Source organism: Rhagoletis zephyria, unplaced genomic scaffold, assembly GCF_001687245.7.
Source record: "Rhagoletis zephyria isolate East Lansing unplaced genomic scaffold, Rhagoletis_zephyria_1.1 Rzeph_scaffold_01189, whole genome shotgun sequence".
NCBI lineage: Eukaryota > Metazoa > Arthropoda > Insecta > Diptera > Tephritidae > Rhagoletis > Rhagoletis zephyria.
In genome coordinates this window covers 18,255-44,277 of record NW_016158273.1, presented here as the reverse complement: position 1 = coordinate 44,277, position 26,023 = coordinate 18,255, and the positions used below count along the sequence as shown (strand labels likewise).

At 37.4% G+C, this 26,023-nt stretch overlaps 2 protein-coding genes across 5 annotated transcripts in view; one reads left to right on the top strand and one right to left on the bottom strand.

The window, feature by feature from the left end:
* pug (pug C-1-tetrahydrofolate synthase, cytoplasmic) overlaps positions 1–26,023 on the top strand; it is a 100,567-nt gene that overhangs the window by 59,717 nt on the left and 14,827 nt on the right. For all 4 annotated transcript variants that reach the window (XM_017616362.1, XM_017616359.1, XM_017616360.1 and 1 more), the window contains one exon: positions 20,304–21,455. In XM_017616362.1, coding sequence (XP_017471851.1) covers positions 20,304–21,455 — 1,152 coding nt within the window. The remainder of the gene's footprint in view (positions 1–20,303; positions 21,456–26,023) is intronic.
* Positions 6,146–11,574, bottom strand: LOC108363101 (uncharacterized). Its single transcript, XM_017616363.1, has 2 exons — positions 11,244–11,574; positions 6,146–11,175 (listed from the first exon to the last, which is right to left on the bottom strand). The coding sequence occupies exon 2, from the start codon at positions 10,910–10,912 to the stop codon at positions 8,663–8,665; it is 2,250 nt and encodes a 749-aa protein (XP_017471852.1). The 5' UTR covers positions 10,913–11,175; positions 11,244–11,574; the 3' UTR covers positions 6,146–8,662.

Here is a 26,023-nt window from a genome sequence, read left to right as displayed (position 1 = left end):
AGAAGTGAAACTACCTTCTAAAAATTATTGTATCATGGTAATAACTCATATAATAGTCAATTAGGTGTAGCTTTATCAAAATGTAGAATTGTTGAGTACTTTATACTTAAATTTAAATAAGAAAGAAAATGTTTTCTGTACAAATGTCCCACCCGTGACGGTAGAATCGCCCATATCTTAAATCACAAGCCAAAAAATTAATTGCAATTATTTAAAAATAATAACTTAATCGAATTTTTAAAGGCACTTTTTACAGTGAGTATTCACAAAATCATTTTTCCATAGTTTCTAATTCTTTTGTTCATTAAAATAAAACTAGTATTTTAAGCGCCGATAATTATTTATTATTTAACAATTTGTGCAAAACCAAAAGTTTTGATAAGCATTTTGTAGTTAAGCGGTTGTGTTTTTTGGTGGCTGTAGCACCAGCTTTTGTAAAAAGGCGCTCAGCAGGCACCGAAGTACCAACTAAATGACAGTATTTTTTCGAAAGTCTGTAAAATTTGGCAACGCTAACGCCCACACAACGCAAAAATACGGCCAGCTCATCTTTTCGCGTGCGTTCTCCGTCAGCTGTTGCAAATAACTAAAATTATGTGAAATATTTTTCCATTTTTATGAAATGCGGGCAAGAAATATAGTTTTTAATGTAGTTATTTATATAAAATATAAATTTTTCTGTCGCTGGTATGTTAATTTAATGGCCAAATTATTCCCTGCCAAGCGTTCATTGTAGCAAGCACTGGCCTTACTCGCGCTGTTGTTAAAGCGTTGTCAACGCCAACGCAACGCCAAAGTGGTAAGTAGATGGAGATGGGCCTTTAGTCTACATGGGCTTACATGCACAACCATGATTCAGTAATACAAGGTTATATAATTTGTAACAGCTAAAGTTTAGCTTTATCTAGATTTGTATTTTGGAACTAGGAAAAAGGGTAAGAATGTGATCGCCTTTTGCAAAAAGTACTACAAAAAAGTACGCAAAGTATACAATTAGAAGTAAAATGTGTATTATTAATTCTATGCGAATTTGCACTGTATTTGGTGTTTTAATGGAAATACTAAAAAACAATACGTAAAAATATGCATTTTTAATTTAAGTTATTTGAAAGTGCAGATCAATAGAACTTTTTACGCTCATTTCAACCATGCCAAAATTAAAAGGTTTAAGTTGAATTTTTTGATTTTTTAAATATTAATATCTTATGAACTCCATAATCGACTAAAAACCAATGGCGTCACCATAAAGACAACTAATTTATCCTTTAGCTGATGTACATAATTTATAAGCTTCTCTATATTTTTAAACCAAAACCATTAAAAAACTAACAATTGTTATTTTTTCTTGAAATAACGTTTTTTGAAAAAAACTGCGTAATTAATGGTAAAGAAATCTATATTATTTAGAAATCACATGCTATTGGGCCCTATTATGGTTATCGACATCGACGCCGGTGTCATTTTTTTCATAAAAAAGCCCTCGTAAATCCATTTCCAACTGCGCTGACCACAGTATTTTTGCGGGGAACACCTTTCCACAAAAATACAGTGGTCAGTGTAGCTGGAGTTGGATTTGCGAGGGCTATTTTTGATGAAAAAATTACATCGACATCGACAACTATGAGTACACGCGCGAAATATCTGAGTCGAGCTTAGGCCGACTAAAACAAAAACATTTTTTTAATTCTGTATTGTCTTCTTTATTGGTTCTTCAGAACTAACTCAACTTATTAGCATTGCTTAGCCAATGAATTTCGCAATTGAGTATTTGCCAATTCATTGGTTCAGTTACTTCGTGCATTTACCAATTGTTGACCTAATTATTATTGCTAGTAAGCAAAAGCGCANATTTTTAATTCTGTATTGTCTTCTTTATTGGTTCTTCAGAACTAACTCAACTTATGAGCATTGCTTAGCCAATGAATTTCGCAATTGAGTATTTGCCAATTCATTGGTTCAGTTACTTCGTGCATTTACCAATTGTTGACCTAATTATTATTGCTAGTAAGCAAAAGCGCATTAATTGTAACTTGATGCTACCATGACCAACTGATGGTTGGTGTGTAAGTTGATGGTGGAGTTGACGTAACTTCTCCCCCTTTAGATTGGAAACTCTCCTGAATTTTTGTTTTGAGTTTTTTATATTTGGTATATGCAAGAGTGCTGACGAAATACATTAACACGATAATTATTAAAATTGTTACGAGCATTAAAATGGAGAAGTGTGAATGACTTATTTTGTGATATTTGAGTTCTTTTATTTTCTCCATATTTTGCATGTTACTTAGTACAATGTCATCGAAAGTTGGTTTTTGGTGTTGTTGAGTTTAATATTAGTTGGTAATGAAAAATTATCTTTAAAGTCTTTGTTTATGTTTTATAGATTTCTCTGGTCACAATCGCTACTTATATTATAGACTGGTGAATTTTTTAACAAAATCAGTCCTTCCTCAATTTCTATGATTTCTGTTGTGTTGCTTTTTATACTTTTGCATGTATTGTCGTATACACATAATTTGTTTTCTTATTTCTAAATTATATGTGTAGTCAAATATCTGATTGTTGTAATACAATATTTCTTGGGGCTTAAAGTCTAATGAGGTAAAGTTATTGTTGCTTATTGACGTAATCAATAATCTTTTTAGTGAGATTGTCTTAGCTGGCACTTTTATAATAAATTACAGTTGGTTTCCTCTATATTCTGCTGTGGCTAGATCAATATTCTGGAGTTTAAAAAAGTCAATTTCGAGTTCGTTTTTTCTTGCTCTGTTAGGATATTACTGGTCATGATACCAAGTCTGGAGGATGCTGTGTTATTTAAAATGTGTTCGATATTCTTTTCTAAAATTTTAATTTTGAGAAGAAGATCTAGGTAAGAAAGCTGTGTGGAGATATTTTCGTCCTCTGTATTTAGATCTTCAAATTTATCTATCACGTTCCGCCTGTCATTTTCAATAGCTAATTTTAGTTGGGTAAATGTTTTATTAAAGTTGTTATTAATTCGAATATTTTTATTAAGATTTTCTATTTCATTGTGGTTATTCTCGTCAATAATTTTAAGGTGTTCTTCTTTTTCTCTTCGATTGTTATCGTCCATCGTGCCTGTTAAAAACTTCAATCCAGTGCCCACTACATTCAGTAGTCCTCTTTTGTGTTGTGAGGTAAGGCCGTCAAGAGTTTTATCTTTACCCTTCTTAATTCCTGTTCTAGAAGTTTTTTATTTGTTCGCCTTGTTATTCTTATGTTTTGTTCTATTATGTGGATAATCTTACAATAATTTGCTATCATTTCCACGTTGTCGAGTTTAATTTCGGCGTAACCGTTGGTGCTGTCAATTGGTTGTATTGTCAGTGTTGCCGTTGTCACGGTTAACGTGAGCATCAACAGTGTCCGAATTAAACTCACATTGCTATTCTTTGTGCTTATTGCTCGGTAATAAAGCTGGTGGTACGATTCCCTTATCCCAAAGTTTTTGATCAGCTCGTCTTTGATGACGTCCCACGATGGGTGACCTCCAAGCCCTCTAACGACGTTAAGTCCATTGCCTTGAAGTTTGTCTATGACGCATCTTTGGAAGATGTATTCCCTCATCGGAGTGTTCTCAAAAAGCTGCAAGAATATTTCCACTTCGCGGATGAAGGAGGAAAGGTCGTAATCGAAAATCTTTTTACAAGTCCTTTTCACTAGGTTCTTTCACGAAATATTTTGATTTCACGACCGTTAGGATTCTTTTTAGAAGTCCTTTTCAGTAGGTTCTTTCACGAAAATCTTTTGATTTCACGACCGTTAGGATTCTTTTCAGAAGTCCTTTCACTAGATCCTTTCACGAAAATCTTTTAATTTCGCGACCGTTAGAATTCTTTTTAGAAGTCTTTTTCACTAAGTTCTTTCACAAAAATCTTTTGATTTCGCGACCTTTGACTGCGCCAATTACCTGAGTCGGGCTTAGGGCGACTAAAGAAAACAATTTTTAATTCTGTATTGTCTTTATTGGTTCTTCAGAACTAACTCAACTTAGTATAATATCATTTTGCTTATTCTAAATTTTTATTATTGACCTACTTATTCTGATATTGCTTAGCTAATGAATTTAGCAATTGAGTATTTGCCAATTCATTGGTTCAGGGACTTCCTGCATTTACCAATCGTTGACCTAATTATTATTGCTAGTAAGCAAAGGCGCATTAATTGTAACTTGATGCTACCATGACCAACTGATGATTGGTGTGTAAGTTGACGGTGGAGTTGACGTAACTTCTCCCCCTTTAGTTTGGAAATTCTTTAGATTCCTCTTAGATAGCCTCTTCGTTTGACACCTCACTATTGAAAATCGGGTGAACAGTGTAAATATTACAAATTTTGAGACAGGTGGAGACCCTATTAAAAAAAATAAAAGCTTATTAGAGGCCAAGCCCTTTCGTTTGACACCTCATTTTTGAAAATCATGCGAAGGATGTAAATATTATACTTTTGTAGACAGGCGGAAACTCTATTCAAAAAATAAATCCTTATTGTACGTCTTCAAGCCCAGCCCTTTCATTTGACACCTTATCTTTTTTTAATCCAACGAACCGTGCAGATTTTATAATTTTTAAAAAGGTGGCAATCCTATTCAAAAAATAAAAGCTTATTTCATATCTAGAGGCCAAGCCCTTTCATTTGACACCTCATTTTTGAAAATGGAATGAACGGTGCAAATCTTATGCAATTAACAAAATTTCATTCGCGCTGAATAGTAAGGGTATTCATCAAACCTTATAAATGCATTGTCATTTGCAGAGGGCTCGCGAATTTAATCTTCCGTAAAAATGAAAAGGCGACGTTTACGCTGTAGCACAGAAATGTGATGGATACAAAAATGGAGATATTTATTTCTAAAAGGCGAATACATACATATATGTGGTTAATAAATCACAAATTACATTTTTAAAAGTTTACTCACCGCAGTTTTCTCGCCCTCCTTCTTCAGCAAATGACAAAATTCCAGTGATGGCAATTGCAAATCGAAGTGAAGTTAAAGTCATAAAAGGACTGAAGAAGTAGGAGCGAGAAAATGGGTGGGTTCACAGAGGTACACAATAAAGTCGAATGGGTGAGTTCACAGATGTACGAAATAAAGTCGAATGGGTGAGTTAACAGAAGTACGAAATAAGTCGAATGGCTGAATTCACAATTCAATGATCATTTTATTACATCCCCCACCCCGTGGAACGCTCCGTTCCACAATTATCTACGTCTAAAATAGCCAATTTGGATGCAGGACGTCGCAGTACACCACTGATAGTACGAACGTCGGCACGGCGAATCTCCCCATCAGTTCCTTGATATATTTGCACCACTCTGCCACGACACCAATTCCTTCTTGGAGTGCTTGCCTCGCATATAAGCCCAACCTGCAACGCTCTTTCTCGGCGACACCACTTAACCCTTCGCGTTAACGTCGGCAGATATTCCGCTATCCAGCGTTTCCAAAAACGATCTCTGTACTGGCTCGACAATCGCCACTGGTTACGAAGAGCACATAATTTCTTGAGAGGATCCTCTACACTTGGAGTGTTAGCCGTATTCGCCGAGCCCAGCAACAAATGATTAGGTGTCAATGGTTCTTCCTGATCGCTACTTATAGGAATATGGGTAAGAGGCCTAGAGTTAACGACGTTCTCAATTTCAATTAACACACTTATCAGTGTATGTTCTTTAGGAGCTTCTTCTTTCAGAGTGTGCCACAGCGCCCGCTTAACGCACTGCACCATCCGTTCCCATGCTCCGCCTTCTGATGGATTACTCGGCCAATTAAATATCCACTCAACTCCCTTCGACGACAGCTCATCCTGGATCTTCTCACAATCAAATACTTCGGTGAACTTCTTAGCTTCCTTGTCTGCTCCAATGAAGTTTGTGCCGTTGTCAGAACGCAAACGGGCGGGTTGATAAAGTTGCGGATACATAGTATACAAGCGTCAGTCGAGAGATCCTGTGCCAATTCCAAATGAATGGCCCGCACCGTGACCAATAAGGCAACCCATCGCTTCTCTGTTCGGCGGCCTATCGAAACGTTGATCGGCCCGAAATAATCAAGGCCAGTAAAAGTAAACGGGCGGACATATGGTGTCAGGCGGTCCTGCGGCAGTGATCCCATTAATGGTGCAACAGGTTTTGTTTTTGAAATTTTACACAGACCACAGTTAGCAATAACGGGACGCAGTACTTGGCGAAGGCGCGGAATCCAAAATGTACGACGAATCTCAGTGATGGTTGCTTCGACGTTTTGATGAAACATCTTGCTGTGATTATAGGCAACTATCAACTCCGTAACCAAATGACAGGCTGGCAAAATAATCGGACGTTTAGTATAATACGGAAGACAAGTTGCAGCATCAATCCTTCCGTAGACTCTCAGCACCCCATCTTCGTCAGCATAAGGGCAGAGTTAATATAACTCGCTGTCCCGCGCGACTGTTCTTTTTTCAGCAATACTTTTTAACTCGGCGGCATATATTTCCTTTTGGACCAGACGACACAATGTTATCTGCGCCTTCTCGATTTCCTCTGCTATTAACCCATACGCTTGCTGGTCTGTTTTCTGCATTCTGCATCGTGAAATAAATCTGAGAATCCAGGCGATTGTACGTTATTAAAAGATGAAAAACGACTAAAATCAATTAACGTATTACGCACGGCTATCAATACAAATTTCGGCTTAATCTCCTCGTCATCGGCTCCCTTTGCTACTGTTTTCCCAACGGCGTCAGCGTCGGGCCAATGCCCTTGTAAGCCTCTTAGGAATGTCGGTCCACTGAACCAGCGCGATGTCGGCGAAAAGTCTATTGGACACTTGGAGCGTGTAGCTTCGTCGGCAACATTGGTGGATGTAGGCACCCATCTCCAGTTGCTTGGTTTTGATCCGTCAAGAATCTCCGCAATCCTATGAGCGACGAAGGGCTTGTATCGGCGATTCTCGCTCTTAATCCAATTTAAAACGGTGCTTGAATCGCTCCATAGGAAACAGTCGTTAATTTTAAGGGAATGTTCATTGAAAATCGTTTTCATCAGCCTTATTCCTAGAACAGCTGCTTGTAGTTCAAGGCGCGGAATTGTTAGCGGCTTTAATGGAGCAGTTCTAGTACAAATGTTACTCTTATCATGTCACAAGCTGTAACGTATCTCCAGTAAGCTACCGCTGCGAATGCGTCCTCGCTTGCATCCACAAATACGTGCAGTTGTAATTTCTTCACAGGTTTACTATCAAAATAATGGCGCGGAATTCTGCATTGTTCTACGTTGGGGATTTGCTGACGGAACCTCTCCCATGCTGAGTTGACTTCAACCGGGATGTCTTCATCCCATCTGATCTTATGTCTCCAAACTTCCCTTAATAGTAACTTGGCACTGATCGGAAGTGGCACAAAAACCCTATGGGATCGAATATAGACATGACTATGCTAAGAAGCTCTCTTTTTGTTGGGCATCTTGAGCCATCCAAGACAGTCTTATCGGTATAATTAAACTTTACCTCGAAATTAAAATCGTCACTGCTAGGTCGCCAGTACATCCCTAAAACCTTTTCAGACGCAAAGGTTTCTTTACTTTTGATGTCCAATGCGAATTCATCACCTCCTAATGAATTCGATACATCGGACGAATTAGATGCGAAATGACGTAGTATGAATCCAGCGTGTTTATGGATATCACACACTTGCTTAGTGACGTTGATAGCTTCAGCAACGGACTCAAAACTGTCGACGAAATCGTCCACATAGTGGTACTCAAGTATGGCTTTAACTGCTCGTAGGTTATCGGCTTGGCGGTGTTTCAAGGCGTTCACCGTCTTCACATGCTGCGCTACACATGGTGAGCAGGCTGCTCCAAATGTCATCGCTACCATCTCGTAAACGTCAGGCGGCTTTGTATCGTCTCCTCCTCGCCATAGGAATCGCTGAGCACATCGATCGTTGGGCTGAACCACTACCTGATGGAACATTTCCATTATATCCCCGCAGACTGCCACAGGACCCTCTCGAAAATGGAACAGTATTGCAGCAAGCGGTCGGTAATCCTGCGGTCCTTTTAGAAGGTGCGAGTTAAGTGATGTTCCATTCGAAAAAGCTGCTGCATCAAAGACGAGACGCAATTTCGCCGGTTTATTCGGGTTGACGACCGCGAAGTGTGGTAGGTACCAAATCCTTGGATTGTACGTGGTGATTTCGTCAGCAAGCAGCTTGCGAGCGTAGCCCTTTTTAACATAACCGCCAATGATTTCACTATACGCTGTGGCGAACTCCTTATTACGCTTCATTTTTCGCTCAATACCAATTAACCGCTTAAGAGCCATTGCATAACTTTCAGGCTGCACAGTATCGTCTGCTCTCCATAGCAAACCTGCTTGAAATTTTCCGTTAAACTGCAAAGTGGTAGCTTCCAAAATTTCCCTCGCACGTATGTCCTCAGCACTAATTATTGGCGGCACCGATTTCACTCCAAAGTTTTCTGTTCTAAAATAGTCAGAAACAATATCGTGAAGCTCCAACTCCCCTGGCGCATGTAGCATCAAACATGTAGCGTTTGAATTAGATCCTGTATTAGTCTGTCCGAAAATTACCCAACCAAGCTCAGTATTTGCTGCGTATGGGCCGTTCCCTCTAATGCCCATGGTCTCAGTAGGTCACCCGAGATGACAGTGATCTAAACCTATAAGAAGCTTCGGTTTAACATTGGAGTAAAACGACGGGGTAAACTTGCTATCAAGCTTCAAGTTCTGCAAGTCTTTTTCTGACAAAGTTTGCGTAGGTAGGTTAAGATTGTTTACTCCGTGAATATTGCGTAGCTTATGCCTCTTTCTTAACCCACGTCCGTTTACGTAGAGATCAACCAAAACTGTGGGCTCCTGAATCGTTCTACCCCCGAACCATTGTATGTCAAGCTGCTTTCGTTGACCACTGACACCCAACTCCTCCAACACGTCTCTGTCGGCCATTGTCACCGACGACCCTTCATCTAGTAATGCGTATACATCTATACTTTTAGCTGGCCCATGGAGTGTCACAGCCACTACACGAAAAAGTAATTTATTTCTGGGATTATTGTTGGCTTTGCAACTTAAAACTGCCTCATTTGTTGAATTGGAAGTCTGGGTTGTACCATTTGTGGTGAGGCTACCTGTATCGCACGTGTTCACATTCTGCTGTTCATGTAAAAGTTTATTATGCTTCCTTCCGCAACCATTTATCGCGCACGGTTTTCGTTTGTGACAATCTCGGGTAGAGTGACCATAGTTCAAACAACTAAAAAAAAGTCGATGTCGTTTGACGATAGACCAACGATCTGCTATGCTCGCATCTAAAAATCGCTTGCACTCAAATGGTTTATGCTTTGCGCTACATACTGAACACTTAAGGGTACTTGTGACATTGTTACGTTGAATTTCAGCGACATGGAAAACTGGTCGGCGTCGAGGCTCTCGTGGCTCATTATCTAGCACAACAGAAATTAAGGCGGCGATTTCTGAAAGCCAGTCACTAAAATGTTGAATGTTTGGATATGGCGAAATAGTTGCTGCACGTCTGGCCCATTCAATCTTTTTGCTCATAGGCAACTTCCCTACCAATTCTTCCAACAACGTTGGATTAGCTAAGTGCTGCTCACCATTAATAGAGTTCAAAAATATGGCAAGGTTTTTTGTTGTTGTCGCAAATTGCATTAATTTACCTACGTTATTTTCCGAGATGGGTGAAATTTCTCGAATTTGCTTTAATTGGCTACGGATCAACGACTCAGGACGACCAAAACGTGTACGCAAATGTTCAACAGCAGCATTAATATTGTTTGGATGAATTAAAAAGGATTTAACTACATCCCGAGCTTCACCCTTGAGGCACTTATATAAACGCTGGTTATTTTCAAAATGTGAATAACCATAGGCCGAAGTCGACTCGACGTAAGCTGTGTAAAATATTGGCCAGTCTTCCGGCTGACCAGAAAACTGCGGAAGATCAATCAGTTTTCTATGTGCGGTTGTAGAACCAAAAACGTGTATTTGATTATTTGCTGCTCTTTGCAGTTGTATAGCAGAATCTACCGAATAAGGATTTGGCGAACTGGCATAAGGTGACGCGCGATTATTTAAACATGGAGCAAATGTCGTTGGATGCGTGTACACTGGTTGCGTAAACATATTTTGTTGCAAGGCGTTAGGCGACATGTTGCTATCATGTTGCTGTATATGCGCAACGGTATTCGCTTGGCTCGAAATTGTTGTTGTTGGCATGGCGCAACTTTCGATGATCTGTGTAACTGGAGCAGCCGAAAAAACGTTATTTTGCCTAGTTGTTAATTCTCTATCTTTTCCCAACTCTGAATTTGGTAACCTAACTTCTGCCTCTTTAAGTTGGCGCTGTAAAATTTCTATTTGGTTTTGCATACAAATAAGCATGCTTTCTACCGAATGCGACTGTACTGTTGGAGAAGCTGATCCTGGAATGGCGGCGGGAACTTCGGCAGGTGGCACTGCGGAAAGGGCAAGTGATTTACCGGCGACACTACTACCGTTTGTGGAACAGGCATTTGATTCCACGTGGGCTTTACGTGTCTGCTGAGCAGGCAAATTTCGTTGCACGGAATTGGGCTGTGCAGGATTGTTCAGCAACTCTATGCGTGGTGTTTTCGTGGTGGTGGCAGAGGGTATATGCAAATTATGTACAAGGCTTACCTGTGGGGTTGATAACTGGTGTTGTGACGGCGCAGCAACAGAGGCGGAAGAGCTGCTCATGGCTGCAGTGGTGGTACCTGATGACTTTGCGGCGGTTGCATATGTGTTGGAAGTAGATTTAATTCCCGTCGACGAAGCGGCCACTTCATTTCCTGGTGTACTCGTGTTTGGCATATTTCTGGGGCTCCGGCGTGGTGGAGTGCCCATTCGCTTCACTTAAAAACAAATCCTTTGGTCGATGAACAAAAAACGAGAAGTCGCAAAATGGCGCGCTTCGACAGTCTCTTTAGGATTTGGCACAAAAAATCGTCAATTACAAAATGGCGGCAAATTCGCTGAATTTTAAAATGTGCGAAATAAAATTGTCATTTGCCGAGGGCTCGCGAATTTAATCTTCCGTAAAAATGAAAAGGCGACGTTTACGCTGTAGCACAGAAATGTGATGGATACAAAAATGGAGATATTTATTTCTAAAAGGCGAATACATACATATATGTGGTTAATAAATCACAAATTACATTTTTAAAAGTTTACTCACCGCAGTTTTCTAGCCCTCCTTCTTCAGCAAATGACAAAATTCTAGTGATGGCAATTGCAAATCGAAGTGAAGTTAAAGTAATAAAAGGACTGAAGAAGTAGGAGCGAGAAAATGGGTGGGTTCACAGAGGTACACAATAAAGTCGAATGGGTGAGTTCACAGATGTACGAAATAAAGTCGAATGGGTGAGTTAACAGAAGTACGAAATAAGTCGAATGGCTGAATTCACAATGATCATTTTATTACATGCATTGTGAACCGTATAAACTTATAATTGTGTAAACCTTATAAATGAACTGTCAAAATTTGTATGGAAACTCGTTTACACATTTCTGATACATTTCTCCAGCGATTTCACTGAATAAACTTGATAAACTGAAGCCAATGCAACTCTGTCGCAACTCTAGCTATGTTTTCTTGGCCAATAATCGGGATCCGCATACAAATTTTGCACGCAAATTCATTCTGCCATTGTTTCTTTTAACTTGCTTCAAATAAATAGACCTTATGTTATATGTATATTTATTTAAATAGATATTATCTCGTAAATATAATTTTTTCCCGTTTAGTGAGTTAGTTTCTCTAATTTCTTTATCCTCGTGCTAGTAGTATAAAGTTAGTGATACTGAGCTCTATAACCAAAGAAAACACGACTATTGTCGCATGTGTAAACGAAAAGAGAGTGTGGGTCGTTCATGTAACAGAGTGCGTAAACTTATAAGATTATCTGCTTGATAAAGTTATCGGTTTAGATGAATACCACTAGTTCTAGCCACACCGCGAATGTTTGACGCAGCATTTCCATTCACTTATGAACGAGAACGACAGCAGTGAACGTTCGCGAAGGCATCGATGCCACTTATAGTTGCATATATGAAGGCACGCTGTTTGGTCTACCAATCAGTGTTGCCAGAAGTTTTTGGATGAACCGGCTAAATTGGCAAATAAAACCGGCTAAACTGTTTCAACTAAATTTCACATGTTTTATTTAAATAAATCACGAGTAAAAAGAAGTTACAAATTCGAGCCGGAAAAAATTTTGCCAGCAAGAATTTGCAATTAGGAAAAAGATANTTGCATATATGAACGCACGCTGTTTGGTCTACCAATCAGTGTTGCCAGAAGTTTTTGGATGAACCGGCTAAATTGGCAAATAAAACCGGCTAAACTGTTTCAACTAAATTTCACATGTTTTATTTAAATAAATCACGAGTAAAAAGAAGTTACAAATTCGAGCCGGAAAAAATTTTGCCAGCAAGAATTTGCAATTAGGAAAAAGATATGACATGGTTGGATTTTTGTCGACGGTAATTTGAATAAACAAGTTCGTTAAATTTAAAAATTTACAAACTGGAGCGATTTTAAAATGAAAAATGTAAGTTAATACTTGTTTACTTAATTAATTTAGTTAATTCCAATGATTTGGTACTCGGTAAAAAAAACTATTTATTACTAGTACTATCTGATATTATGAGTGATAATTCTCGCTGGATTTTCGACGAACAAACCTATTATATTCCCTACAAGGCCTTTTCAGACTGACCGATTCCCAATACACTCAAATAGAAACCAATACACATAAAAAACGCTGTAAAAATTTCCCTTCAGTTTTAAGGGAGTAAAACAACGACCTTAAGTTAACATCAGCCGAGGCCATATGTTGACAAGGGATGCAAAATCACAGTTACACAAAAGAACTGCTCAGATTTTACTGAAATCCCTTCAATTCTGATGTAAAATATGATGCTAAAAGACTGCAGATCTCCCATTGCGATGACCGGTCATATGACCGGGAGATGTCTCGTAAGATTCCCAGAGAGTTNGAGATGACCGGTCATATGACCGGGAGATGTCTCGTAAGATTCCCAGAGAGTTTTGCTTTACATAGAAATTTGTGCTCTTTTATTTTCATTTTGACTCACTTCAGTGTTGGTTCCTTTAATTCAAGTTGGCATTCGGGTATTGGAATTTAAATAAGTTCTCAGTAAAAACGTTTGTTTAAAAAAATACATATGTGTACATAGTGCTTGAAAATATCTATTTTTCCATTACCTTAAACCTTTGGGAGTGGGCAAAAATTATGTTTTTTAATTTAGGCAGAATTGAATATGCGCTATCTGGGAAGACAATATCTACATGTAATATTTATTCTGTTTGTTGGCACTATATCCAAACACAAACGCATCTTAAGAGTCTTAACAGTGAAACAATTTCTTATTTTCTAAGTTTGCGAATAAAACTTCACACTTAAAATTAAGACATTTATAACAAACATTTTATGAAGAAAATCCCTTCTTTGTTTAAAATAAAAATAAGCGAAATCGGCCCAAGTTCATACAATCCTGCCTGACATGAAAATTTTCTCCACGATAAGGCTAGTAGCCATTTCTAACAGATTTTGGGTCGCTTAGTCAAAAATGGAAACATATATACATATTTGAAATTTAAGAAAACAAGGCAAATAGCAAAATCGGCTGCCGGCTAAATCGAAATTTCTCCGGCTGTTTGCTATCGCAACCGGCTAAATCTAGCCGGAAAACGGCTAAGATGGCAACACTGCTACCAATAAATACGCGTACGAACAACAGCGACAACATTCGCGAACACGAACGATCTGGACTTGTTTTATGCTTCTCGTTCGCGAAGGAGAATCAATAGGGAATATTTGATACGTTTACGTTGGCGTTGGCGTTCGCGTTCGCGTACGAAGGTGAGTGAATATTTCCGAACCCTGGCTCTAAGTCTGTCTAACAAGGGACAATAACCGGCTTCAGCATCAGGCGCTAGATGGTTAAGTAGTATATCAAGCACAATACCGAATTTAGAGGGAGGAGGGGGAAGATTATTTTTTAACTTTGTTATGTACATCAGTGTTGCCGTTTTAGTCCTTTGGTGGCTAGATTTAGCTCCCACATACTTTTTTTNTACGTTGGCGTTGGCGTTCGCGTTCGCGTACGAAGGTGAGTGAATATTTCCGAACCCTGGCTCTAAGTCTGTCTAACAAGGGACAATAACCGGCTTCAGCATCAGGCGCTAGATGGTTAAGTAGTATATCAAGCACAATACCGAATTTAGAGGGAGGAGGGGGAAGATTATTTTTTAACTTTGTTATGTACATCAGTGTTGCCGTTTTAGTCCTTTGGTGGCTAGATTTAGCTCCCACATACTTTTTTTGGCCACGTAAATTTGAAATTGCCCCTAGCCCTTTTTTTTAGCCCTTTGGAGAATTTATACATACATGGCGTGAAAAAGTTTTATATGCTTAATTTTATCTCTTTTTTCATTTATGTAAGATATGAAGTTTTAAACTAAGAAAGACTGATATACATATATACATATATGTATTGTATGTTCCTTACGTTTTTATACATAAATAATGTAAAATAGTTAGGGCTGTTCACTTATCTATTAGCGATTTAACTATAGTTTAATATATATAAGTTTACGGCCCTTAATATGCTTAATTTGTTAAATGCCCATCATGTCGATTGACCGTGTATGTTCTTGTGGTGTGATTGAACCAGCTGCTGGTGCGATTTCAAAAACTATTTGAAAATTTTATGATTGTACCAGCATGCTGGTGTCGTGAGTGGTGAAATTAGCTCAATTTACTAAGTAAAAAGTATTTTGGCTGAAATTTCCTGCACTATATGAGTCAAAGCAGTGTTTGTGGAAGATTAAGTTCGCGATATTGCAGTTGTGAATTAAAAAAAAAAAACAATGTTTAACAAAATGGTAGGAAAATTGTGAACTTTCGGCTCTAATCATTTTGATCTGTCCTCGACCTCATTTGTAAAGAAATAAATATTGTACCAGCATGCTGGTAAGTTATATGCTTCAAGCCTGATGGTACAATCACTTGATGGAGCCAGCAAGCTGGTGTCGTATATTTCCCCTTTTATACAAAAAGGTTTAGCTTTTTACCCAGTGTTCATTGTTTTTTTATACCATTACTCATTCAAAATGTTTGTGTGTATACTTATATATTTATATGTAAGTAAAAAATTTTAGCTACCATTTTTAGCCAAAACGACTTTTTTTAGCTCTTTTTTTAGACCTTTTTTAAAGGAATTTGGCTACCACTAAAACTGATTCGCGGCAACACTGATGTACATACCTTTATGTACAATGTGCACGTCCAACTAAATATATAAATAAAATAATGTAAAAAAATATTTTTTAAAAACAAGCTTTTATTTAACCTGTACAATCAAAGGAATCGCGCGAATAGCAAACCGGCATTTAAATATCTGCATACATACATATACATACATACCTAACCAATTATGCATGTACGCTGAATTCGCCGACAAGCTTTTTTAAAAACGAAGTAAATTAGTACAAATTGTTAGTAATTTTCATTAGAGTTTGAATAACTCCTTTAACGAGACCTTAACTTATTTTATTTTATTCATTTTAGTGCAGTTTTGACAAACTTTTCTTGCTAAAAAATCTTTTGTTACACTACTTCATTTTATTCCTTTGATTGACAGGTTAAATAAAAGCTTGTTTTTAAAAAATATTTTTTTTTTTACATTATTTTATTTTATAATTTTTAGTCCATTTATAAAAGCGTTGTATATTAAAAAGTGTTATTTTATTTTATGTACAAAATTTTGCAATAGATATTAAAATAATTCAACTTGCAATGAAAGAGAACGGAAGATTGGCAAGCAAAATGTTGTTTGCTTACGTTTTGTATAAACATACATATGTACATATAGCAGCAGTTAATTTTATTTAAAGAAATGGCGTGTCGTCCATTTTCGCTGTAGCATGGCATATATTTAGGCGCAATATTCAACTTCTTCTGGTGGGGCGACATCTGGAGTCTTTTAATTGTATCTCCTTGATATGATGCCTACAACGAGGTTAATATCTAGACTAGGAATAGCTTTGCTACACTACCGACGCGGCGCGCCGGCAGTTTTAACAATTTTATAGTGGTTTTACGTTTTTGGCAAATTACGCTCTGTTAGCCATAAATCTTACTATTTTTTGACCGCCCTTGAATCAAGAGACCTGGACCATATGGAGAATTCATTTACATTTTAAATTGCATTGTTATCGTGATTGGAACTATGCTGAAAATTTCAAGTCTCTAACTTGTCGGGAAGTCAGTTTAAAATCGATTGGAAATTTCCGCGATTTGCGCGGGATGACCAAGTTAAATAAAAGCTCATAAAAAATACATACAGTGGTCAAAATATTTTAGCCGAACCACTTTTTGCCAAGTTTTACCGTATAATTTTTGTTGTTATTTAATTTTGGTTATTTTTTTTAACAAAACCCGTGTAAATCCAAGTTACCAACTTTGTGCAATATTAAAAAAAATTCAACAAACTTTCGTAAAAATTTCGGGCTTATTTAAAAATTCTGAAATATCAATCGTAATTTTTAGCCATTTGAAACTTGTACTTTATTCTACTAGAATTCAATGGGCTACAAAACCGCATACTCAGAATCTAATTTAAATCTCGAAATTTTTACCAAAATTCGTAGAATTTTTTTCTTTTAATTGCATAAATTGTGCATTTTAATATTAGGCTATTGGTACCGCTGTGGTGTAGTGGTAAGCAGCTCGGCCAAACATTAACATATGTGTAAGCGCCAATCTATTACACTGTGAGACAAATGGTAGGGGTCAGTGATAATATTCATGCTGCCAATCTTTTTGCAGATTTTTTTGCGGCTAATTTCATCTCGGACGAGGATATACTCGATGCTGAGAATGCTAGTTTACATTCTTACGATTATTGTACCGAAAGTACTACTTTTAATCTTGGGTCTTTAGCTCTTTCAGATGAAGACATTGTTGAAGGCATAAAAAACATCAAATTTTCAACCGCGACTGATATGGACGGTCTCTCCGTAGTTCTGTTAAAAAACTGCCCGTCTCTAATTGAACCCTTAAAACGTATCTTTAATAAATCTCTGGAGTCAGGCATTTCATCGAAGATTGGAAACGTGCTTACATTTCCCCTATTTTTAAGAGTGGAAATAAAGCTGATGTAAGAAACTACCGCCCAATTTCTAAATTATCTACAGTTTCAAAACTTTTTGAAAGCGTGATAAAGGCTAAACTTTGGTTTAATCTTAAGCATTTGATTTGCCCGAATCAGCACGGTTTCGTTTCGGGAAGATCTACAATAAGTAATTTAGCAGTTTTCGCCGATGATTGCTTTTATGCGTTCCAAAATGGTCACCAAGTGGACGTAATTTACACTGATTTTGCTAAAGCCTTCGATAGGATCTCACATTCTGTCCTAATTGCTAAACTCAACCATTTAGGTTTTCATTCCGGCTTCCTTAAGTGGATTATGTCGTATCTTAGTGGTCGGAAAAGTTCAGTTCTCCTGGATGGTATATATTCTAAAACTATAATTTCCACTTCGGGTGTACCACAAGGCAGCATACTGGGCCCATTATTCTTCATTTTATTTATAAATGATATAGGATCATGCTTTTCAGCTGTTAACTATCTGCTTTACGCCGACGATCTTAAAATTTATTACGAAATTAAAGAGATGAATGACTCACTTGTCCTTCAGGCTGATTTGGACAGGCTGTATTTATGGTGTGTAAAAAATAGGCTTTTTCTTAATATAAAGAAATGTCATCAAGTAACCTTCTCCAAGTTGCTGCAGCCCTTCCAAACTTCTTACCATATTTGCAATACCCGTTTAGATTCGCTTAATGAAGTGAAAGATCTCGGTGTCTTTTTCGACTCCAAGTTTACTTTTGTCACGCACATAAATTATACTATTTCTAATTCGTTTTCAATGCTTGCCTTTATTCGTCGCAATAGTAGGTGTTTCTCCAATCCATATACTCTTAAAACCTTGTACACTGCTTTTGTTCGGTCTAAATTAGAGTACGCCGCCTTCATTTGGAGACCGTATCATCAAGTACATATCATTCGGCTGGAATCGGTTCAGTGTTTTATTTGACGAGAAATTTAAACCATTAGCGTATTTTGTATGGAAGACTTAGCCAACATAACTATAATGGCTAAGTCTTCCATACAAAATAAGCTAATACCTTAAATTTCTCGTCAAATAAAACACGCCTTTTGTTAATTTTAAGCAGGCCTGCAGGACGCTGAGTTCGCAGTACCCTTGGGGCAGCGTTCGCGTGTTCGTAAACACGAAATAAGGTCTATCCTTAGGTCGAATAAGGTCTATATAATAAGGCTATCTATCAATCATAGCTAATAATGCTATTAATTATAATGAATCAATTAATATTATTGTAACAAAAGTTTTAATAATAAATCATAACAATACATTTGCTATAAAATGTGTGATTGACACATATTCACGGTACTGTTTGATGGAAAATAAATAAATTTGAATCTTCTCCTTAAAATTGCTTCTTTTCAAAAATTCATTTCTACCAAGGCACATTAAACAGGTAGTATCAGTAGAGCAAAAACAACATTTGCGTGTATTTTGTTGTTGCTTCTGGTATCGAAAGTGTCAAAAACTGTTCTGAATTTTTTCTTCTAAATCAAAGCGTGCCATGTGAAATACAAAAAATTATAAAAAATAAAAAATTGAAATTGGAAAAAATAAAAATTGATGCAACTTTCTTTCCTAGTAAATTTGTTTGCTTCTCGAAGCATTGATCCATCCTTTACAAGGGCCAGTAATCAGCGGTTGTGCTGCTGAGTTGGGCGAACGTTCCAAAAGCTGCTATTCAATCGCTTGTTTTGTATGGAAAAAGGTTTCACATGCAAATGGATTTTAACAATTCAGAATTTTTGTGAGAAAAAATTAAAAATATTTGACATTTTCGAGACCAAATAATTTGAAAATAAATCAAATCAGCTACTCCACTGATACTACCTGTTCAATGTACCTTGATTTCTACCGTCTCTATGTTTTCTTTTACTTACTTACTTAGTCTTACTTAATCCTTCTGTAACGTTTGGGTCAAAATGACCCAATTTTCATGAAAAAAACTTTAATAACAGAGTTAGGCAATTTTAAAAAAGCTGCGGCCTTGTCTATTCGTTAAAAGCGTAATCAGCTATGGTTTTGCAAAAATAAAATGGTTTATTATTCTATTTTGTTTTCTAGAAGGCAACATAGTTTTTCCATACACCCACAGTATTTCTGGGTCATTGTGACCCAAATTATTACTTAGTATTTAAGGGCAACTTTGACCCGGTAAGAATACAGCACTTGCCGATAAAGTGTCTATAAATAAAATATTAACTGAATAAAATCTTTTGTTTTCTTAAAATTGACTAATTTCTATTATTGGGTCAAAATGACCCAAAACATTACAGGAAGGGGTGAATTCTAAATGCTGCAGAAGGATTAACATTTATGGTAGATATATGAAAAATAAGAGAATCGAGTTCTCAGAATCGATTCTCGATCGGTTCAGAAAATTTAGAATCGGTTCTCTAAAATCGATTATTTCGAGAAAATCTTCGATTCTAGAGTGGAATCGGAATCAATTTTTCCATCCCTAAATGGAACGTTTGTAACGCTGGAAACGTTATTAAATAACTTTAATTTATTAAACAAGAATTTTAATTCTCATTTCTCAACAAACAATGCTTGAGTTTCGGAATATTTCGTAAATTTTACAGTATATACACAGTTACATAAATAAGTAACGGAAAATGGAAACGGTTTTCAGCACAAAATTTATCAGCCAAAAATTTGTAAACAAACGATTCCAGCTGGGCTTTTTCAAAAAGAAAACAAAACAAACTCTTTAGGCGTTGCACTGATAATAGATCTTCAGACAGAACTGGCATTCGAAGGGAAACAAAATAATCACAGTGGACATGTCAGTGCATGTCTAGAATCAAGTTAAATTTATACAGAGTAATTATTTGGTGCTAATTTTCCTGAAAGCTCAATCAGAAGGCTTTGTAGCTGGCCGTAGCATACCCAAAAAGGATTAAATAATTGAGCACGGACGCTCTATTTTTTCAAATGATACAAGAAGAGCTCCTAGAAGATATTTAGATTGTTTATTTTGCTAACTGGGTACATATGGACATGCATATGTACATACATAAATATTTTAATTTCTTTTTAGTATTACTCCTACTCCTCTGGGCGAAGGTAAGAGTACAACACTGATTGGATTAGTTCAGGCACTTTGTGCACATAAAAGTCGAAATGCCATTGCCTGCATGCGACAACCATCACAAGGGCCCACATTTGGTATTAAAGGTGGTGCTGCCGGTGGAGGATACGCCCAAGTGATACCCATGGATGAATTCAATTTGCATTTAACTGGTGATATCCATGCTGTTTCGGCAGCCAACAACCTACTTGCCGCTCAATTGGACACCCGTATATTCCATGAAAATACGCAGAAGGATACATCTCTTTACGATCGTCTTGTACCGCGTATTAAAGGTCAGCGAACATTTTCGAAAATACAATTGCGACGTCTGCAACGGTTGGGAATACTCAAAACCGATCCTGATTCGTTGACGCCTGAAGAACAAAGCCGTTTTGCACGTCTGGATATCGACCCCGATACAATAATGTGGGAGCGAGTCATTGATATTAACGACCGGTATTTGCGCGAAGTTACGATTGGCCAATCGCCCACGGAAAAACATTTGACTCGTAAGACATCATTCGCTATCTCAGTGGCTAGTGAAATAATGGCCGTACTAGCACTAGCAACTGATATGGAGGACATGAAGCGACGGTTATCAAACATGGTAGTAGCTTTCGACCGCAGCGGCAAACCTGTAACTGCTGATGACCTAGGTGTTACTGGTGCCCTTGCTGTGCTTTTAAGAGACGCTTTGGAACCTACTTTAATGCAAACATTAGAAGGCACACCAGTTCTGGTGCACACTGGTCCATTCGCAAATATTGCTCATGGATGTTCCTCAATTGTTGCTGACAAAGTTGGTCTAAAATTAGTGGGTGAAAAGGGGTTTGTTTGTACGGAGGCAGGTTTCGGATCAGACATTGGCATGGAAAAATTTTGCAATGTTAAATGTCGTTCGTCAGGTCTCAAACCAAATGCCATGGTGCTAGTGGCTACAGTTCGGGCGCTCAAAATGCATGGAGGCGGGCCCGCAGTTACGTCAGGAGCGCCTCTCAATAAACAATATACCGAGGAGAACTTACAATTACTGGAGAAAGGGTTGCCAAATCTGCTGCAACATATTTCCAATGGTCAGAAATTCGGACTCCCAGTTATTGTTACTATTAATCGCCATACGTAAGTCCTGAAAATACTTCGCAGAGAATATACTTATGGTCCCGTTTCTGCCTTAACCTCGTATCTGCAATAGAGGTATTTTAGAGAGTGTAAGAAAATATGCTTAGTTTCTTCCCACGCATTTTTTACTTAATATTTCTGGTTCCACTAACAGTAGTGAGCACCCTCATTAATTCTTTGTTCTATTTTCAAATAGTGTGACATTTAAATAGCTGCCATAAGTGGTAATATTAGTTTTCCCAAAAATTGTAGATACGTGATTAAGGCAGAAACGGGACGATATGCATCACCATCAATGCAAAAGGCCCTATATGACACTGTTTCAGAAATATGTTTTTTACGTCACTAAGGAAATACCCCATAGTTTGCTCTCGGATACACCCCGATACAAAAATACTTAAAAATACTCAATTAAATTTGAAAAGTTTTTTTCTGCTGTAAAATTTTAAATTTGTCAGATAGCGCCTTTTTCCATTTCCTGCAAACCATACTTTCAGAGCAATCTGAATAGTAGAGAAATCGTAAAGCATTTGTAAAGAAATCTTTATTCCCCATTTACGATCTTTGCTGAATTTTCTAAGTTGAAATATAATCTGCACAATTCTATTCCTTTAAGAAATTTCGTCAGACAACCGGTAAAGCAATGATAATCATTTTGCGCTGTGAAGAAATCGTTCAGAATTTTAATTTTAGTGCAGAAATTTCCAGGGACCGTAAATAGCAGTTACTTTTTTCCAACAGTCAAACTTGGCCAGATATTTTTTAAGTTCGAAATGAAAGTCTTTCCGGATATATCCTAAGTAAACAAACTTGGTACCAAATGAATGAGGGCTTAAATAGCTTTTAAACAGAAATAACGATCGAAGGCTACCACTTCTATTTATATTTTATATACATTTTTTTATAATTTTATACAAAAGAAATGCATATACCTGACCCAAGGTTTGTTCTATAGTAATTAAAAAAACATTTTTTATTTACATATTTTTCAATAGCTGGCTTTCTGCTGGCTTTCCTCGTTTTAATATTTCAGTTTTAAAGCTATTTTAGTCTGTGTAACTCAGTGAGAGGGCAGGACCAGGATGAATGTATTTGCATAAAAATNTGTTCTGTAGTAATTAAAAAAACATTTTTTATTTACATATTTTTCAATAGCTGGCTTTCTGCTGGCTTTCCTCGTTTTAATATTTCAGTTTTAAAGCTATTTTAGTCTGTGTAACTCAGTGAGAGGGCAGGACCAGGATGAATGTATTTGCATAAAAATTTATTAAAGCAAAAATGTTTTGGATAGACGTCGGGCCAATGATAAGCATCAGTTACCACCTCTGCATGGTTGTAAGTCATGTATAGTCCCTATGGCTTGTAGCGCTGTGGCTTTGCCACTTAAAGTTTGTAAGAGTTTTTGGGGATGTGCGTCAAGCGGGAGTGTTAAGCACCGATTATGTATTCAAATGAGAAAATTGGGTAGGCGCTGTGGCCAATGGCAGCTCTTGTACCACCTCTGTATGCCGAAAGCCAAACAGAGCCCCGTGATACAACTCCGGAAGAGTTGTGATGCCTCAAGCGGGAGTGTTGAGCATTGTGGCTTGATGCGTCAAGCGAGTTGAGCATCGGTTATGTATTTAAGTCAGAAAATTGGGTAGGCGCTGTGGCCAATGGTAGCTCTTGTACCACGTCTGTAGGCCGAAAGCCATACAGAGCCCCGTGAGGCAACTTCGGAGGAGTTGTGATGCATCAAGCGGGATTGTTGAGCATTGTGGGTTGATGCGTCAAGCGGAAGTGTTGAGCATGATTTGGGGTGCCAGCAATTAACTACTTTAGTAGGTCTTGTTCTGACCGCCACTGCATCTACATCTATTGTTTTTCCAATCCGCCCTTCTGGCACTTTGATTCTAATTATTGTTAAAATTACCAATGAGAAAATAAACCGCGTAATTATTGAAGTTTAAAGCAAAAATCTACCTCTTGTTATTATATACATATGTATGCATGTATATACATATTTGCATACACTTGCATATTACTGTTCTCCGCACTCAACCCTACGACCTCCCTTGAACATAGACCTAAGTTGATACCAAAATTGTTTAATTTGGATAAGCGGAAAGGACTTTTATTTTCGACTTAAAAATATCTGGCCAAGTTTAGCTGTTGAAAAAAGTAACTGTTATTTATGGTCCCTGGGAATTTCTTAACGAGTTCGTGTCAACTCCCTCTTACGATTTTCTTTAAAAATTCGTAAAGAAATTCTTACAGGATTCTGAACACATTTCTTATACTCCTAATGATTTCGATAAGACTTTCGGATTTTTGGTTTCCATGGTAGATGGTGACGATATGTATTGGTCTGTTCGACTAGATCCCTAGTGATAACTATCCAGCGGCAACTTGAAAGAGAGTAACGGACGATTCCTAAAAAAAAAGGTTTTCAAAAAACTACGTGGATGCAAAATTTGCGAAAGCTTGCAGGTTTAAGGATCAGCTGATCGAAATTTTGTTCAGATCTAACAGCATAAAACAGAAAATATAGCATTATTAAAAATTAATAGTTTGCCTGGCATATAAAACAAGTAGTAGCATTAGAGCAAAAACAAATACATACGTGTATTTTATGTTGCTTCTGGTCTCTAAATCAATGGTGGGTATACTTACATTCAATAAGTGAGACTGTGTGCGTTAAATGCACTGCTTCCCTGCAAAAAGTAGGACTAGGTTAAATATTAGAACAAGACCGCGCTACCTTGTTACCAACACTAGTAACCAAATGGTCCAAACATATGGAGAAAATGCGGTTACATTAACATTGCGATGGAGTCGTTCCATATGAAATCGTCTAATTGAAGTCGCGAACCCATTTTAGATTTTGCTGTAACTTGAGGGACTATTCTTTATGGTCCAAAGAACAGAATTTACGCAAAATTAAATTCTTAGAAACCTTCGTTTCCGCCTGTCCGAATCAAAAGTTTTAAAAATCGCGATTTTATGCTTTAACAAATTTAGCTCTAAAGTGTTTCCTTTTTAAGATATCTACCCACTTGAGGCGGCATTTTAAAGGGAAAAGATGATAGTTTTAATGCAAGGAAAGAAAGTCGTTTAAGTCAATACCTCCGAATAATTGCAGCGTCTTAGAATTACGTGTTTTTTACTTCTTTTTTGTGAATTTTAATCGACTGTAGCGTTTTGACTGTTTTGAGTAGGCAGCTTATGTTACTCAGGAATTAAGTGCGCGTATCATAGACGAAACACAGCTACGAGTCGACCTGTACAGATCGCTGCTTATAAAAGAAACATTTGCTTAAAGTTGCGAAATACATATTTAAAATTCGCAATATTCAGGTTACGAAATAAACGTGTTGCCTGCTAGATGAAAATACGAAACCAACGACCGCTCGTTTTTGTTATTTTTATGTTTGTTTAGTACATGTGCAAGTGGTGAAAGCAACATCGCAAAAAAATATAGAAAAAAGGTTTTTTCTTAACAGTGGCCGTTCATCGGCAGGCATTGGCAAACCTCCGAGTGTATGTCTGCCATGAAAAACAGCTTCTCGTAAAAAATATAATCGCCGTTCGGAGTCGACGTAAAATTGTAGGCCCCACCGCTCGTGTGTCACCACCAAGGCGCACACCACAAATCGGAGGAGAAGCTCGGCCAAACACTAACATATGTGTAAGCGCCAATCTATTATTATTATTATTACATGTGCAAGTGGTGTTTGTATAGCCACTACATTTTTGCTATATAAAATCCACTTGCACATGCACTTAATATGAAAATAACAAAACTAGCGAAATTTTGAAATATTTTGGAAACCTTTTCATTTTTACAATGTGAGACCATAATATTTGGATTCAGCGGAAAATTCTACATAGGATTCATGTATCGAACGCCGTGCGATTTCTTAGTAGCTACTTAAGTAATAGAATGCAAAAAGTAAAAGTTGATAACATTTTCTCTGATCTTCTGCACATTCACTCTGGCGTTCCACAAGGTTCCATACCTAACCGTCTTCTCCTTAGGATGTTTATAAATGATATTTTCAATGCATGCTCACATGCCCGTTTACATGCTTACGCTGACGACGTTCAGCTTTATCTCTCTGGTCGCACTGGCATGGTTCATGAAATCGCGCTTCAACTAAATTACGATTTGCATTCTATTCTTAAGTGGTCAAATGAAACCCTGCTTCTCCTTAATGCTAGGAAATCTCATGTGCTTCCAGTATGCAAAGATAAGATCCAGCCCTCTGAGGATCCTCACCTATATCTTAGTGCTGATATTCTTCAATTAGTTGATAAAGTAAAAAATCTTGGTTTCATAGTAAATTCTAGACTGACTTGTGAGGATCACATAAACGATGTAGTTAAAAAAATTTACTATACACTGCGGTGTGTCTCCGAGNTCATGTGCTTCCAGTATGCAAGGATAAGATCCAGCCCTCTGAGGATCCTCACCTATATCTTAGTGCTGATATTCTTCAATTAGTTGATAAAGTAAAAAATCTTGGTTTCATAGTAAATTCTAGACTGACTTGTGAGGATCACATAAACGATGTAGTTAAAAAAATTTA